The 18726-nt window shown below is 40.1% G+C and overlaps 1 protein-coding gene across 2 annotated transcripts in view; it reads left to right on the top strand.

Moving 5' to 3' along the window:
- Marchf11 (membrane associated ring-CH-type finger 11) overlaps window positions 1-18360 on the top strand; it is a 106108-nt gene extending 87748 nt beyond the window's left edge. Inside the window, exon 4 of one of the 2 annotated variants that reach the window (XM_059276205.1) lies at window positions 17881-18360. In XM_059276205.1, the coding sequence (XP_059132188.1) occupies window positions 17881-18203 (323 nt within the window). In that variant the 3' untranslated portion in view covers window positions 18204-18360. The remainder of the gene's footprint in view (window positions 1-17880) is intronic. The other variant, XM_059276206.1, reaches the window with a different exon arrangement.
- Window positions 18361-18726: the final 366 nt, after the last annotated feature.

The following is an 18726-nucleotide window of genomic DNA, read 5'->3' as shown; positions in this document are numbered from 1 at the left end:
CAGATCCTGAGGCATTTCATTCTTATGCTCTACAAACATGTACAGCAAACAGTCCTTTCCACTCAGCAATGTGATCTCAAGACCTTTATTTGTTGGTTATATCATGATTTATTTCACCTTCCATCTACTGATGGCGACTTAAGCCATTCAGTGTCACTTGCCAGGGGGGATAATGTTGTAGCAGACATCTGTTTTAACTATTTCTTCAGACAAGATTCTGAGAGTAGAGAGTCGGAATAGAGCAGTAGGCACGTGTGTCAGATTTTAGAAGATGTCTTTAAATAACCCACTGTACAGCTTTTACCATCTACCACCCACCAAAGAAACCTTCTTGTTTTCCCGTGCCTTGGCAGCCACGGCTGTCACCACATTCTATACAGAACAGTATTAGGCTCTCTTTCTCCAAATCACTTCTGTAATTAAGTCAGTGTGATAATTTTATCTAAGAAAATAAGCAAGGCCACCTTGGGTCACACCAGTGGACAGCTTGAGCCTTGAAGAGCAGTGGTGCAGTGCACAGACGCAGAGTAAGTTCCCTGTGCATCCCTCCCATGTTTCCTCTCGGAGATGAAGCTCAGCATGGGTGATGGAGAGTGGTACCAGCTGACTCTCACAGGCTCTGGATTCCCCAGGATGCTTAGACACTCTGGGGTCAGTGGATTCTGCTGTTTGCCACTTCCACTTTCTGTTTCTGTGTAGAATCCACTTCCTGAAACTAGTTGAGGAAAACAGCCCTCCTCTCTCACTTGGTGGGCCAGCTTTAATGCTGATCTGTTGTTTTTATTCTCCCTATTAATTTCTGAATAAGGCGCCATATCACAGAGTGGAGGGCCTGTTGACATACTCACATGCACCTTCGTGCACACACTCAGATGCACCCACCAGGAACCAAAAATCTCTCTCAGGGCTCTTTTGCAGTAATAACTTAGTCTACACCCTGAATGCGATGATCCCATATAAAATAATGACATGAGTTTAATATGACTATTTATTTACACTGTGTTGCTTTTGAATGCTTCCAAGTTTATGGAATTCTAAAAAGCAAACTGAGATACGCTAGAATGTCAGTCAGATCAAAATATTTTTTTCTTGCTGTACCAATTACAGTCAACAATGAAACATATGCTTCTTAGACAGGAGGCTCATTTTATCCCAAATAAACTTTTATTCTCCTAGATCTTCAATTGAAACAGTTTTATTTAAGTTTAAACAATTCCTGTAATTGTGATGGTAGCCCTATTGAAGTGTACTTTTCATAGCTGAATATTTATCTGGCTGAAGTTTCTTGGGCACACAAACTTCTCAGAGTTACAGTCACCAATGTATTCACATTTCATTTACTCAGTATCAGAATGATAAATACAATTCAGTGTTTGGTTGACTAGATTAGACATATATTTACATTTTAAAGAGCCAAGATAATACTTTTATCTGGATTTTAAATTTAGATTAGCATTCATTGTACAGGTGATCTTGTTTCACTTTGTGATTTTTTTTTCAGGTAGAAAAGCTAAAAATAGGGGCAGCAAGATGGTTCACTGAGTAAGTGTGCTTGTGATACAGGCTGATGATCTGAGTTGAATACTCTGACCCCGAGTAAGATGCCAGATGCTGCACTGTGGCAGTGGGTACCAGTGAAGCCAGCACTCCTGTGGGAAATGGGAACAGAGTCAGGAAAATCACCATGTAACTCATGAGCTAGTTAGCCTTCCACACCCAGTGGCAAAATCAAGAGATACCGTGCTGCAAAACAGTTGTGGTTAGGGACTGAGGAGATGGCTCAGTGGTTACAAGCGCTTCCCACTTTTGCAGAGAACCTAGTTGCTTCCTAGTGCACACATAACAGCTCATCACCATTTGCAACTCCAGTTCCAAGGAATCTGAGGTCCTCCTCTGACCTCTGCCAGCATGCATGTACTGCACATACATGCATGCCGGCAATGACATTCATACATATAAAAAAATAAATCTTTAAAAAATGTGGGAAGGCCAGGACTTATTCCTGAGAGTTATTCTCTGAGTTCACACAATTGTGGTGCTCACATAAGTGCTCAATACATTATATGCACACATAACACACACACACACACACACACACACACACACACACACACACAGAGGGAAGAAGGGATGGAAGCACTAAATAATCATGTGGTTTAATATGATGTTGACATGAAAATTTAAAAGTACATTTTCTGACTCTTGATATTATGTGAGTAAAGATGAATAATTTTGGCAAGAAGAATCAGTATTACCATAAATACATTTCCTTATCAGTGATGCCCACACAATGACAAAACATTTCCATCTAAAATGGGGCTGTGGATCATCTCCATTGTTTCACTAAATATGAAGCAACTGACATAATAAAACATAATCAAGAAAACAGATCTCTTAATACGGAAACATAAAATTCTAATACATCTAAAGCAAAAAATAAGAAAAGACTAAATTCTTATTTTCTGGTGCCTTTTGGAATGATTAAAAAATTGACAATATTTTAAAGTGTTTTGTGTGAAAAATGAATCTACAGAGAAGACAGAAGTGTTAAAAACAATCACTAGAAGTTGAGACAGGTCATAATTTAGGATGCAGCAAGAGAGGCTCTGTGCTACTGATTGTTCATCATGGATAAGATATGTGTGCTTGAAGCAGAGTCCAGGTCATTATCTAGAGATCACACATGTTAAAGCTAGGAGATGTCTATGGATACATATAGAATTCATCAGATGAACCCAAATGAATAACATTAAATTACCAAGAGAACCTCAGCATGTTTGCCATACTGTTAGCATCATGTAGGGGGTGCTGTTCTACACTCATGGGGTTGGGATGTATGAATGGAGGAGGTTCTTTCCTAGACCTGCCTAAAGTGAGAGAGGACCACCAGAGTTTAGCCCATTCTGGCATGTGCTAACTTTCTTTATGGGAAGTAGACACCATAGGTACTAGCCATTCTCCCACCCCCTCCCCAGACACAAACATGCCAGGGTGACCTGAACGGGACAGACCTTCCCCAATCAAAATCATTAGCAATTTCCCATCAACAAGATGTAATAAATATGTAGATATTTTTCTATAAAAACTATTCAGAATGCAGATGCAATTCTTCATCACACCCCACCCTTCTACCCAGTTATCACCTTGGTCACTGGAGTTATTCAGGAACTGAACTTTGAAGTCAATGGTTAACATTCAGCAAAAGAGTAGGGTACAGGAGGCTTCCTGAGTACTGTGTTTGGTACTCTGGGTTTTAGTTAAAGGTGGGTTATAGGAGGAATTGCTGCTTTTGTATTCGGCTGAGTTTTGTAGGAAGCATGGATGTGTTTAAGGCTGTGTGATTCAAAAGGTATGTGATAAAGGAAGCCCAGCTTAAACACTGTTTGGCATAGTAACCACAAAAGTTGATTAGCTTGTATTTCCTTTCTTGAATGTCTGTATCACTGTAATTTTCTCCTCCAGGAAATTCCTTTATTTTTCTTGATGTTTAATGTGATCAGGGACCCACATCCTTCAGTACTACAATTTGGCTACTTAGAAGACCTTTACTCATCTGCTTTTGTATGGAGGACAGGACGTTCTTTTGTTTTTGACCAGAACCCCTCTGGGGTTTCCACCTCAAGTCCATCTCAAGTGGAAGATAGGTTGTATGGTTCACTGCACAGTCAGAGTCTTTGCCACGTTTGACCATAACTACCACATGAAGCACACTCGGCTAGCTCACTAGAAATCATTCCTTAGATGTAGTAGAATTTATTTACATGGACATATCATTATTCCTTGACTTCAGAATAGGCTAACATGCTCCAGACCCTAGGAAATGCCAGTGTTTCATTCAGAAAGTGTCTGATACAATCAGTCAGCCCTAAGCACAATCCAAGTCTCCCTTGAACACCTGCCCCAGCCTCGAATGCTGCAGAATGTGACCACAATTTGGGTGCACGCTGGGGACAGAGGCAGAGTGGCCCTGGGCTGTTTGAAATGGATAAAGAAAAACAGACTTTTATACTTCATATGCTTTGAGAAGTAGGTCATTATCCATTTCTCTGGAGGTATAAATTATAGGATTTTCTGTGCCTTAGTCATAGTGATGTTTACCAATTTTTTAAAAGATTATTATCTTGGTTGGCTATTAGTGATACTGTTGCATTTTGAACCCCAGGAATTAAAGCAGAAAGGAACTCATCTTTGATACATGCCTTTCTGGGTTGTGTTGAAATAGTCTCTCATTACTAATTAACCCCATAGGTCTCCCATGAGGGGTAAAAATAAAGATCCCAAGGAAGCCTTCATCTTAAATGACCTTGTAAAGACCTAGTTCTTTTGAAGAAATATTAATAAAAATAAACAAATAGCAGACCAAGAGTGCTATTATTATTGACTTCCATCTCCTCCATAGGAAATTGAGACATTGTCAGCTGTGTCTCTCCACTGAGCGCTGTCTAGCCAGAAGGGTGTCAGTTGCCTGTTGAGATGCATGCCACTTGCATTATGTATTTACATTGTGCTACTTGAGAAAGAAGCAGAAAGTGAGTCAGCACATAGCGCCTAGGGCTAGACACAACACATTGCTTGTTTTTGACTTTGAGAGTAATTGAACTCTTTTTGCATTTTAAATGGCTAAAAACCTCAAAAGAATATTAACTTATAATACATGAAAATTATATCAAACTGAAACTTTGAATGCACATAACATTGTATTGAGACAAAGCCACATCCATGTATATGTGTGCTGTCAATGGGAAGTTGCAATAGAGACCAGAGGGTTTGCACAGCCTGAAAAATTCACTATCTGGGGGCTGGAGAGATGGCTCCATGGTTAAGTGTACTAGCTGTTTTTCCAGAGGACCTAGGTTCATTTCCCAGCACCCACATGGCAGTTCATAACTGTCTATAAATCCAGTTCCATACAGACATACAGGCAGGCAAAAACACCAATGCAGATAAAATAAACAATAATAAATAATAAATGATAAAAATTCACTATCTGGCCCCTTTGCATTTTCTAAACAGGGATGTAGCATGCCTACTGCTTTGTCTATTTGCCATAAAGAGACATTCACAGAAAGAAGATTAAATACAACCTGGAAAATGCCAGGAGAGAGGTTTCTGAGAACTGGTGAGAGGAGGGTAGTCAGTTTAGGGTCAGCAAAGCCTACGTGGAGGAAAAAGTCTTGAGCTAAATTTTGAAGAAGAGCAGAAACTTGGAAAGGTCCCAGGGAGGGGACAACTACTGGGACTGATCAACATACATATAGTAGTTCATAGTGGGACTGATCAACATACATGTAGTAGTTCATAGTGGGACTGATCAACATACATGTAGTAGTTCATAGTGGGACTGATCAACATACATGTAGTAGTTCATAGTGGGACTGATCAACATACATGTAGTAGTTCATAGTAGGACTAATCAACATACATGTAGTAGTTCATAGTGGGACTGATCAACATACATGTAGTAGTTCATAGTGGGACTGATCAACATACACGTAGTAGTTCATAGCTCTTCCTTCCTTCTTTCTTTTCTTTTCTAAAGATTGGTTTCACTCTGTAGCACTGGCTGGGCTGGAACTTGATATGGAGACCAGGCTGGCCTCTGGACCACAGTTCAAAGACCTTAAGAAATACTTTTCTGCACATGGTTGAACATCCTGATAGTGAAGAAATCTGTTGATAATAATAGGTGTAGAGGACAGACAGTCAGTCATGTAGGAGAGGGTGACTAAGACAGTGCAGTTACCTAAGCAAATGATTCCAGACTTTTTTTTTTAAAAAGGTTTATTTATTTATTATGTGTACAGTGTTCTGCCTGCACGCATCCCTACAGGCCAGAAGAGGGCACCAGATCTCATTATAGATGGTTGTGAGCCACCATGTGGTTGCTGGGAATTGAACTCAGGACCTTTGGAAGAGCAGCCAGTGCTCTTAACCTCTGAGCCATCTCTCCAGCTCCCGATTTCAGACTTCTTAGCCCTAGTAGGGAACTACCATAATGAAAAGGGATGAATCAGGTGACAGTGATCAATGTGGTAACAATTGGAAGGAATTGAGGCTGGGGATATAGGGAGAGCCCCTCAGCTGGGACTCACAGAGGCTGGTATTAGTTCCTGAAGGCTGGGACATCAGAAGGGGTTGAAGGAGAGAAAGATCGTGGACTCCTCTTGAACATTTATTTTTGTCAGAATTTCTGGGGAACCCCAGGAAATGTGGCTGTCAAGCAGCTGGAATTAGGAGCCTGCAGCACAAGATAGAGGATGGAGCTAGAGATTTATATGTGATCTCTGAGACAAGTGTCTACAAGGGACATGATTTGGGCAAGATCAGCTGAAGTTTGAGGAACACAGCGAGAGAGAATGGGCAGAGGAGCATGGCCAGAGTAGGAAAGGTCAGGTGAAGGGGAGAAGAGGACCAGGTGGCCCAATCAGAAATCATTCCAGGTAAGGAGAGCAAAGCAGACCTGGCAGTATGGGGGTGGGGCACGGAGAAGAGAAACACCACAGCAGCAGGAAGATGGGCACAAGAGGACTGGGAATGGAAGGTCGCAAGTCTTGCTCGACAGAGGACACGGTTAAAAATGGTAGCGTCTAGAGAGGGTGTGCACCTCAGAAAGATGGTGCTTACTGGATCGTGCATTTTAATGGCAGAGTTAGACAGAGACAACTGAGGAGGAGAGATTTTGTTCAAAAAGTCAGAAGAGAGAGTGAAGATCCAGAGATGCAAAGGAACAGCCTGACATCTCTAGACATGCAGAGAGCTGAGCCCAGCTTCCAGTGGGCAAGGTGGCCATGCACAGGAACAACTGACCCACTCCCCTGAGAGAATGCCGCCAAGTTAGCCTCTATTTCAGCGTAAAATGGGTGGAGTGGGCATCTTCTCAGAGAAGGCACACTATGGGAAGAAGAGTCTCAGGAGAATAATAAACATTGTGGCTGGCTGCTGAGTGCATCAGGGGATGAGCCTTGTCCCAGGGATATGAAGAACCACTAAGTATGATTCAGCAGTCTTCCAAAGCCATACTTTACTAACCTTGCAAGATACAGCTAGACAGTACATTTTATCCCAGGAAATAGAATCAGGTTCAGAGAGGTGAAGTGCTGTATCTGGGATCAGACAGGATTTTGTGATACAGAGATTTAGGACACAGAACAGCCATACAGCTGACATTATGAGGTGAGAGAACAGCCTCAGGATGGGCTGAGCTATTTTTTGGCTTCTAGGAAAGAAATAATGTTGCAAGCAAGCAGTGAAATTGGCAAACAAAACAAAACAAACAAAACTGAAAATGCCTCCAGAGTCGGAAGGTGGGCAACAAGGTGAAGAAAGTGGGTAGGATAGAGAACTTGGAAGTGGGGTCAGAGCTTGGAGATGGTATGCTTCCAGAAGGCCATGCCCAGGATGGGATTTTGCATATTAGTCTATAGAATCTGCATTTCCACAGGTCCTGCAGTCATAGGAAACAGACCTATGGCAATTGTAGACATTTGGGAATGGGTAAAAGTACACATCTCTTGTAATTATGCAGTGTATGTGAGTGTAAGAGAGGTATTCTGTAACTGGAGTGCTTTCTAGAATAGGTTTTGTGTGCCTGGAAAACATGTGACACTTGGAAACAGCAGCTCTAATCTTAGAGAGACCCAGGTATGTTCTATGGCATTGTGAGATGACAAAGTCATGAAAGACAAATCAACTTAGAAAGAGAAAGAAGAAATTATATCATGTGACAATGAGGCCAAACTTTTGCAAGAAGACCCAATTGCCATCATTCAGAAAGATACAGGGAACATCAGCTCTCTAAGCCCCCTAAACCCAGAGACTGTCCTTCCTATGGGATACCTAGACCTTTGGGCATTTCCTGGCTTTGTACTATTTTGAGATACATTTCTCACTCAAGGGAACATGACCATGACCGTTCTTTCAAATTATGACTGGGATCCTGGAGGCTGAAGGGAGAGAGACACTTGCTTTGAGTCATCAAAGGGGTGTGGTATAGAAGTGGAAACTTTGTGTGCTTCCACGACTTCCAAATAAATGGACAAGAATTTTTACAAATGTATCCTAGGTGATTTCTGAATTTGAGTTACTAGGACCCATGTACCAGTCTAAGGTCTTCACGCTAGTGTTCATGTTTGACCTTCACAGAAAACCGTGAGGTGGGACACTGTTATTCTCATCTTAGGGGTGAGAAATCTGAGTAGAGACAGCAGTTAACCCATGATCATGCCCACACAGACTGGAAATGAGATCTAAGACTGGAATTCTTATTTATTACTCCAGAGATTCTGTAGAAAGACTGAGAATATTTATGTAACAGTTAATTAAACTGACTATCTGACTAAAATACTCTCCTTCAATGCTAAACTGGAATAATTTATAAAACTTAATGTCTATGTAATAATGAAAGCTATGTAAAATACAAAGATATGGTGTAAGGAGTAAGTTTTAAGATTGGAGGAGCTGATTTTATTTTTTCTTAAAATCCCAAGGAGATATTATATATATATATATATGATCTTTATTCATTTGCTTATTTATGATTAACCAAATAAAAAAGTGTAGAAGTGTTAGTAAAGAGAGTATACAACATGATAACTTATACTATAAGCCATCTCTTTGTTTCCATTGCATTTCTTAATAAAAATTACCTATATGAAGAATCCCATCTGGCCTGGAAAGAAGGCTCAGTGGGTAAAGGTGTCTGTAGTGTCACCTGCTGGACTGCTTCATATATGGAACTCACAAAAGGTGGAAGGAAAGAGCAAACTCTACAAATTCATCCTCTAATCTCTGTACATGTGCCATGCCACCCCCACACGCACCCATCTTTCACACATATGCACACACACACACACACACACACACACACACTCACTCCTACTTCATCTTGAAGTTTCTCATTTATCTAGGTTACGGAAAGAATATTAACAAAACCAAAGTTTGAGAATTTTGATTTCTAATTAAAAAATTCCATTATATAATCAAATAAAATATCTTTCTTGTATCATGGAATAAAAGAATTAGACATTATAATAATGCTTAGCTGGCCCTACACATTTGGAAATTTTTCCCATTTCCTTTATGTCCTAAAGGAAATACTAAAAAAAAGCCAATAGAATTGAAGAAGCCTACTATGATTCATAAAGATAAACAAGCTTTTAACTACTCAATTATATCTTTCAGTTTAGGTGTTTTAACATATTCTCACCCCTCAAAGCTGACTAAGCAACACATGTATCACCTAGGTTTTGAAGGTTTATCAATCCTGTTTTGTGAGTTTTCAGTTGGAGTTTATTAGTTGGAGAAAAAATGGAACTTGACGTGTTTGTTGGCTTTTCACTAGGAAAAGGCCTCATCTCAGCTTTGGGTGTTACCAATGGATTTTTATGTCATCGACTTCTTGGTCAGTATAATATCCCCTTGTCATTGACCATTCATTCAGTGGTCAGGAATGCCTGGCTTTGGCTCCTAAGGTCTGAAGTTCTACAGTACAAGCATTGGGGACCAGGTGTCTGGACTCAGATTTAGCCCTCAGGCTCCTGAATGTCATATCACATTTCTAGATCTCAGATTCTTTATCCCCTCCCCAACAAATTAAAGAGCTGGATTGCACCATACCAGTGCTCTGTAACTTTGAAGTTCAGTGACTGTTGTGTCCACCAGGCTGTCTTCAGTTTTTACCCCCATGATATAGGGTATTCCCCCTTATTACCAGATATTTCATTATCACTTGAACTGATGAATAGCACTGATGTTTCTTTCAAGTGATTAAGCTATTTCTAATCTGTACTCCTAATTATACATCATGGTTACCTTTATTATCTACAAAAATTCTAGGCCTATCTCTTTACTTCACTGAAAAAAGTCTTAGTCACAGATTCTTTCCAATGATTATTGGCTAAAATTGTAGAAGACAAAAGTATTCTTCTGCTGCAGATTACTATGATCTCCTCTCATTTGCTATACCAAGGATTTATAACCTGCAGCATTTTATTATAGCTTTGGAGAAATGTTCTATGACTATACCAGTGACAGGTTTGTGCTCCAAAGTTAGCAACTGAATGGTCAAGACAGTAATCAAAACAAAAAATATGACTGATTGATGAATTGACAGACAGCAAGTTTGAGATGAAGAGATGGCTTGCTTTTCATTCTCTTTTTTTTCTGGTAACAACAGAGAAGAATCCACACTCTTCCTTAGGCTTTAGTCCTGGCTCAGTCATTTTGTAAGCATCTGGGCTCGTAATTGTTTGATTCAGCCAAGTATTTGGTGGCCAGGCTGTCAAGAGAGTGGAGGAGGAGGATCCAGTTTCCTGGGCTGAAAACAAATTCCCTGTAACTCTTTTGCCACTAATGATCCCTCTATTCATCCCGCTTTCCCCTGAAGGCAAAGTTACTGTCGTAAAATATGATGAATGACCCCTTATGCTTTTTTCAAATCTAGTTTTGAATCATATGTTTGAATTCATCTACCAGGGTTTTAAAATATTACTTGAATGTTTCAAAGAGCTATAATTGAGATTTTTTTTTTATCCTGTTTAAATAGTGCTAACACAGCTAGGTTCAGTCAGTGCTAGATTCATGCATTCCAAGAGCCCACTGATGCCTTTCCCTGGAATTCAGCAAGTTGTCTTCTTCTTTCCCTGGAATTCAGCAAGGATTGATTAAGCTTTTACCCTATGCCAGGGAACAGGGTAGAAACAGTGTCTTGCTAAAGGAAAAAGGAAGTGGGAACACAGCAGACTAGGAACCACAGTGTTTATACAAGGTACTACTGGACAAGAGATAAGTAACACAGTACAGCTCTGTCCCATTGGAGCGGAAGATGGTCAGGAGGGAGGAGGAGCTGACAGATCTTGTCTACTAAGGAAACAGGAAAGAAAGTGGTCCTAGTACATCATCATGAGTGGGCATTTCTCTTTCAGGTTTTCAATCCATGTTTGCCAAGCAGACAAAGCAGGCAATGGTCATTTATTGAAACAGCCATGGGCAGACAAGGATTAATAAAACACAAGTCAATACTTTCTGGGAAAGGATCTGTTTCACTCTGTTCAGCAAGTGAAAGCTGACTTCTGTATCAAGATGGATTCCACAGTCTGGGTCTCTTTTTAGCCCTGGTGTGACCATCCTTGGAGATCCAGCCTGAACAAGCTCCTCCCATCCACCTAATGAATGTAGAACTCACAGACCACAGAGATAGTGTCATAGAACAGACATGAAATTTATGTTGTTGACTCAGGGAAACTCCATCAAGTCTTAGGGTCTCCAATAGCACAATGTTCACTTCTTAGTGTATACAGTTATCTACATTAAGGGCATGCTGGCTTTTGAACATCAGTGCCTAGAAATTAGCCAGTGTCTATACCAAGGCCCTTTCTCTGTGTAATAGTGGAATTTATTGTACTTACCAGGTTTCTCCAACACACGTGGGTCTTCTGCCAGTGGTAATGATGAATCTGTGCTTGCTTTTGGTTAGAATGAGCACATCACTCTCAGATTGGCTCTAGCCAATTCTGAGACAAGCAAAGGTCTATACCATTCATATTCTGCAATAGAAAAATCAACACAACTTTTATAGATAAAAGTGTGTTTTCTTTTCTTTTTCTTTCTTTTCTTTTTATTGAAAATAGATTATTTTTCTCCTACAATACTATGTCCTGACCACAGTTTCCCCTCCCCATCTCTCCTTCCAACGCCCCCCAGCCTTTTCTCTCCCACAGATACACTCCTCCATCCCCTTCAGAAAAGAGCAGGCCTCCAAGAGACAACAGCCAAAATACAATCAGACAAGGCAAAAGCCCCTCTCACTGAGGCTGGGTGAGGCAAGCAAATAGGAGGAAGAGTCCCAAGATCCGGCAAACCAGTCAAAGGCACATTCGAGTTCCCTCTGTTCAGATCTGTACCCCATTTTGAAATTGATTTTTTTTGTTTTTGATAATTTAGTTTCTTGAGCTCTTTATATATCTTGGATATTAGTCCTCTATCGGATGTGTAGTTGGTAAAAATCTTTTCCCATTCTGTAAGCTGCCACTCTGTCTAATTGATGGTTTCCTTTGCCTTACAGAGTTTTTTCAGTTTCATGAGGGTCCCATTTATTTATTTCTATTTTTTATTTAAAAATTTTTTGAATAAGTTTATTTATTTATTATCTTGGCTGCAGTTTCCCCTCCCTCCTCTCCTCCTAGTCCTTCTCCCCCATCACCCCTCTGTTCCAACCCCCAATCTACTCCTCCTCCATTTCTGTTCAAGACAGGGCAGGTCTCCTATGAGCATCAACAAAACATGGCATATTAAGTTGCAGTAAGACTAAGCACTTCCTCATGTATTAAGACTGGGCAAAGTGACCCAGTATGAAGAGTAGGTCCCCAAAAGCCTGTAAAAGAGTCAGAGACAGCCCCTGTTCCCACTGTTAGGGGTCCCACAAGAGGATTTCTTTATATCATTTATTTGTATATGAAAATCACAAAAACACCCATTTATGATTAGCACATTGTGGCTTACAGAGGTCTCATCTGACATCAATTTATGGTGACTGTTTTGTGATGGTGTGTGTATTGTCTCTCTTCACCTTGCCTTTTAAAAAATAAATTTATTTATTTTTCCTCCTTCCTCTCCTCCCAGTCCCACCCCCTTCTGTTCCCATCCAAATACATTTTTATGTGTTTTTAGCCTTCATGTATAGTTTAGTTCAATAACAGAAATCTTTTAGCATATAGAGAAATAACTGTGACTAACAGTTATTTCTTCAAGACGTTTGTGAACCATAGCCAATGAAAGATGCCTTTTCAGTAGTGACTTCTACACTCACATCTAAGTTTCTCTAAGCATTGGAAATGCAGCTTGTGTACCAGTTAGGAAACAGTGCTAAGCGAGTGAATGTACTTCATGGCGTTTTACATTTCCTTTCTTATGTCATTGAGGGTGGCACACGAGGATGCATATACTACAGAGCACGTGTGAGACTAAAGGACAACTCCATGACATTGGATCCCCTTCCACTTTTAAGTGGGCTTTGGGGATTGAACTCAGATAGTCTGCCTGCTGCCACAAGCAGTTTACCCACTAAGCAACCACTCCAGTCATTAATGGAATTTTAGCAAAGTTTATCACCACCATGGAAGTTATGAACTAATGTTTCATTTTGTGGATCTTCTGAAGCAACAACACTGTTCCTTTTTCATCAATATCTGCCAAAAATAAAGGCATCAAAAGTAGGCCAACTAGTGGTATGGGCTCCATCCAAACTGCTCCACCACGTAGGGTATAGATATATAGATATATAGATAAACACATATAGATCTGTGTTTACAGATCCAAATCTTCAGGCTGCTTTTAGAGCCACTGACTATACAGGTTGACACACTTGGATTTTTTTTCTCAGAAATAGATTCTTTTCTCGTATAATCCATCCCAACCACAGTTTCCCCTCCCTCCACTCTTCTCAGCCCTCTACTCTCTCGCCCATACCACTCACTCCCCCTTCATCTCCTTGCAGAAAAGAGCAGGCCTTGAAGAGACAACCCAACATAACAAAGCAAAATAAAAGATAAGGCAAAAGCCCTCACACTGAGGCTGGACAAGGCAATGTAACAGGAAGAAAGGAGTCCCAAGAGCAGGCAAAAAACACATCCACTCCCACAGTTAGGAGTTCTGGAAAAACATCAAGCTTACAGCTACAACACACATGCAGAGGACTGATGCAGACCCCTGCGGGTCCCGTGTTTGTCATTTATAGCATTTGAACTCATACTCATGCATGCAAGTGTACATGTGTGCACTCACACATACTGTGACATCTTGGCAAGGGACAAAGAATTTAAACTAGAACTTTTAGGGATCTCAACCAAAATTCTCCTTTGGCCAGAGTTCTGCTGTACCTGCCAGCCTTCACCAGGACTTTAGGGTTGAGCAGAGCTGGACTTACACAGGGCTGCACTTCCCGGTAAAGCTGAGATGAGTATAACTTACCCAATAACTAGACAGTGTTGCTGCCTTCCAAAAAGACTCTGAGACCTTTTGTTCATGAAGTAGAAGTGGGTGGACAGGGGCATAGCTGTTTGACTGCTACTGTTTGGGTATGGAATGTCCCATGAAGACATGTATTCTATTGAAGGTTTAATCACTGGTGCTGTATTCAGAGGTGAGGCTCTGAACGATGTGATTGGATTTGAGGGCTTAGACCTACTCAATTAATTAATCCATTATTAATTCATCACTTGATCATAGTGGAAGGTGGTAGAAACTAGGAAGTAGCATTATTCTACCTGGCTGTCACGAGGTCAACTTCTGTGTTTCCTCCAAGCCCTCCCTGGACCACAGTGTGTATGTAGCTGTATTTATTTGGACTTAAAAGTGAAGAAACTACTGAAACCGAGAGCCAAATAACCATCCTCTTCATTAAGTCATTTTCCTCAGGGATTTTGTCAGATGATAGGAAGCATCCTAGCAATATTAAACAATGTCATTGAAGCACAGAGATGCTGATAATAGCAACATATTATACAACATCTCTCAAATTACAATGTCCAATATTTGATTTACTTAAGTTTTAAATGAAGATGACAGTAGTTTTTCCATAATATTGCAGTCAGGTTATATACTGTAATGAAATATTAGAGACTGGATGGTTCAAACATCAAACATTTATTTGTTGTGGTGCTGGAGGTCAGATAGTTCAGAGTACTGACACACTTTATATCTCATCAAGCCTTTAGGACTGATATCTCCCTGTTGTACCTTCACATTGCCTTGCTTGGATGTGGGTGGTGGGGAAGAGGGACGATGGGGAAGGAGGGAGGTACAGAAAAAGACAAGTATTTAGCCAGGGCATTTGTAGTTAATGTCAGATAAAGTTTATAATTACAAAGCTTGAAAGTCTCCTTCCCTCTATTCTTTCCTCTTTCTGCTGTGTGGTGTTGGGTACCGAACCCAGGGCATTGCAACATACCTAGGCAAGTGGTCTACCACTGAGATACACCCCTAGCCCCACTCATTGTTAGTTACAATACTTCAGGTGTGAAAGTAGATAGAGACAAATATGGTTTGTATGTATGTATGAGTGCATGTATGCACATGATCAGACATGTGACCATGTGAATACATGGACCTTGATATTTTCCTTCATCTCTTAGACTCAGTTTTCATGACAATTGCAGCTCACATACTACTTTAAAATTTGGGATTGATATTACTTAAATAAATTTTTTTTATGTCAGTGAAACTGAAACCTATTTAAGCCTCCTTTGATTTTTCAAGATAATCCCTTAACAAAAATGCCCCCTTGAATATAAATAATATTTTCAATTAAATGTATTAGCAAGGGAAAAAAAAGACTTCATGCCTACCATACTCCTCAACTCTTATACTCTGTTGGCATCCATGGCATGGAATATAAAAACTATCCTAAAATATTTAATATTTATATTTTATAGAAATCATCACTGTTATTTGCTGCAAGGTTAATGACTCAAGTGAAATATAAATCCAAGCCTCTTACTACGTGGCCTGAAATGTCAAGGTGACAAAGTCCTTTTATCAGTGGGAAAGTACCATTGATACAGTTCTTAAAGGTTAGCTTTTCAGCATGGAGAGCTAGATTTGAATGAACTCTAACCCTTGGTTTAAGGTCCTGGTAGTCATGTCTTCCCATGGCCACCAGCTCAAATAGCATTTGCCACAGCTTCAGAGACTATGAAGAGGAGAGGAGAGGCTCCTTGTGAGCAGCATGGGATTAATTCTGTTTGGGGGATTTTAAGCTTAGGAAGGCAAAGGGCAGCTCTGAATGCTCATGGAGAGTGAAGCAAGATCTATGCATGATTCATGACTGATGCAACTGATCAGCAGCCTATGCAGGTGGATGGACAAGAAGACTGTGTCTTCTGAGAACTTTCAAGGAATTCTCTCTGGACACCATTCAGAATGTACTCCAGGAGACTGGAGGACCTGTTTCTGCACATTGGGGTAATTTTTATGTTTGAAGAAGTGATCTTAGGATATATTCCTAGAAAGTGAGTTTGTTCTCTAGTAAATGATCCAGACTTCTGGCCTTTCCAAGAAAGTTAATGGAAAAAGAATAAAAATGCCAAAAAAAAAAAAAAAGTGATTTTCTATGCTAAAGCCATCTTGCAAACCTCATCGATACTACATTCACTCCAAATGAGCCTACCTTGGACTGTAATTGTTTTTTGATTAGTGTGAACGAGCTCTCACATCACATAGGTCCATTATTGATTTTGTAACTAATAGTTATGTCTTATATTTGTATAGTCACTATCTCAGAGGAAATCCCAGTTCTTCAGTATAGAGGAATTACAATTAATCTCCAAACTCTCCTGCTCAATGCAAAAAAAAAAAAAAATGGGTGTTTCAGTTGCATTTTAAGGAAAAAAGAGAAAGTCAGAAAGGCAAATTCACTGACTGTGATGAATTCCGGAAGCTAATAATAGATGTAGCAATTAAAACCTAGTCATCTTGACTTGTAATTCTGGCTGTTTCCTGTAAACAACTGGTTGGTTGAGTCAACTCCCGTCATTTCTTTAGGAAAAGGAGCTTCAGCAATGATTGTGGGGTTTTTTTTTTGTTTTTTTTTGGTGAGTCTCACAATGGACAGAGCATATTTCCCCTGCTATTTTGTGACATAGAAAACTTGGCCTCAAAGACGTGTTACTTACCAGGTCGCACACATTTTTAATGGGCCTGTAAATGTCTCTGCATGCTATTAAGTCACATATACAAGAAACTTTTCCTCTGCTGAGGGGGCAGTGTGAATAGACAAAATTCTGACTTCTTTTTTCAAGGACTAGACATGTTCCTCACCTGCTTGGCATTGTTTTAGCTGATGGATGTATGGAAGGGAGGGAGAGAGGAAGGAAGGAAAAAGTGAAGAGTGGGAGGAAAAAAAGAAGGAAGGGCAGGAAGGAGGGAACGAAGGGCAGTTTCCTCAAGCATGCTAAGTTAGTACCCTTTCAATCACTCACTCTTTCAACCTTAAAGTCCCTGGGCTGATTTGTGCCCTTTCCTGTCACCACAACCTCGCCATTTTTCCCTCAGTGAAGACTCCTTTTTCCTTCTATAGTCAAATTATGACTTCTCTTCAAGGTTAGGGTAGCGACCTCTTTGTTTCCCTAAAGGTTTCAATCAATGTTCGATTACTAATAAATTATCTGTTGTCTGGGAAATTTGAATTACTCAGGTGCAAAAACTATTCAGACCGATAGTTGAATATCTGAGTCCCGATTTCTCTATTTGAAATATAATTCAAAAAACATTTGTAAGCCTTCCACTAGTCTCATTTATCCCTTCCCTCCCTACTACAGCACATTTAATAGTATTTTCACATTTTAAAAAATTGATCACATATATGTACTAAGAAAAAATGTACAGTATTTTTCACTTCAATCATGCCTGTAAAAAACTTCCATTTCTTCCCACTTTATTATGCTTTCAAGACATCCATGGTTATGTCATCTATTGCTTTAAGAGCGGGGAAATGGTAATGACCTTAGTATCTACCTCTTGGATTGTCAATTCAATCCCAGTTCCTAATAGCCTGCATGACACACAGTTAGCACAATGTTGAGTTTAAAAAAATGAACCCAATGATTGAAAGCAATGTGATATGTCTATGTGTACTCTGGGCCAGGATGTTGGAAGGGATTTACATTAACGACAGCTAAATTCTCCACATGTTAATGAGTTATCTCTAAAGAATGAGTACCTCTACCTAGCATGGAGTAGTGTGCCTTTCCTATTCCTCAGAATGCTGTGTTCTCTGATAATGAGGAGTGACAGAGATGAATCTATTTTTTTAATTCCTTACCTATACACAAGATAATGCTTCCAATTTTGAATTGCCAATAGTCATTTTCTTTCCTTGAATTTCAGGCCTCATTGTCCATGAAGGAGCTGCAGTTTACAGAGTGTTTAAGCGATGGCGAGCTGTTAATTTGCACTGGGATGTATTAAATTACGACAAAGCCACAGACATTGAAGAAAGCAGCCGAGGAGAGTCTTCAACGAGTAGGACTTTGTGGTTACCATTGTCAGCTCTGAGGAACAGGAACTTGGTCCACCCAACGCAGCTAACCTCACCACGGTTTCAGTGTGGCTATGTGCTATTACATCTATTCAATCGGATGAGGGCCCATGAAGATGTGTCAGAAGATAATGGCTCCGGGGAGGTTGTAATGAGAGTGACGTCCGTGTGACAGATATGCACAGCAGCAGAGAGTGGAACCCTGCACATTTTGGAATGTAATTGCAATGAATGGCAAATCCATAGCACTTCTAACCGTACATCCATGAACTTTTTAAAATCTGTGCTTTTTATATGAACATTTGAATTGCAAATACATTTTTCTGAAAAAAAAAGAGGCTCCTTGTTTGCTTTGTGACTTGTCACATCTTTTTAAAATTGTCATACACATCATTTAACTGTACATGGTTAAAAGAATAATGAAAATAATCATTAAGACCTAGGTATTTTTTCTTGCTTATCTTAAATATATGTGCATCAAACTTTTTGCCACATGTATAATAATTCAGACAGAGTACAAATGGGTCTGTTCAGAATGCTGCAGGCAGGTTCCCGAGTGCTAGTCTCAGGCACAGACTCCGGCTACTCCACAAAGCTCCTTGGGGCATCACCCCGCACCTTGTCTGGGTTGCCAGACTTGTAGCAACAAACATCTGTCCCCAGGATTGTGAACTCTAGGGATTATGGCCTGCTTT

This window comes from Peromyscus eremicus, chromosome 11, assembly GCF_949786415.1.
Source record: "Peromyscus eremicus chromosome 11, PerEre_H2_v1, whole genome shotgun sequence".
Taxonomy (NCBI): Eukaryota; Metazoa; Chordata; class Mammalia; order Rodentia; family Cricetidae; genus Peromyscus; species Peromyscus eremicus.
This window is presented reverse-complemented; position numbering and strand designations above follow the sequence as displayed.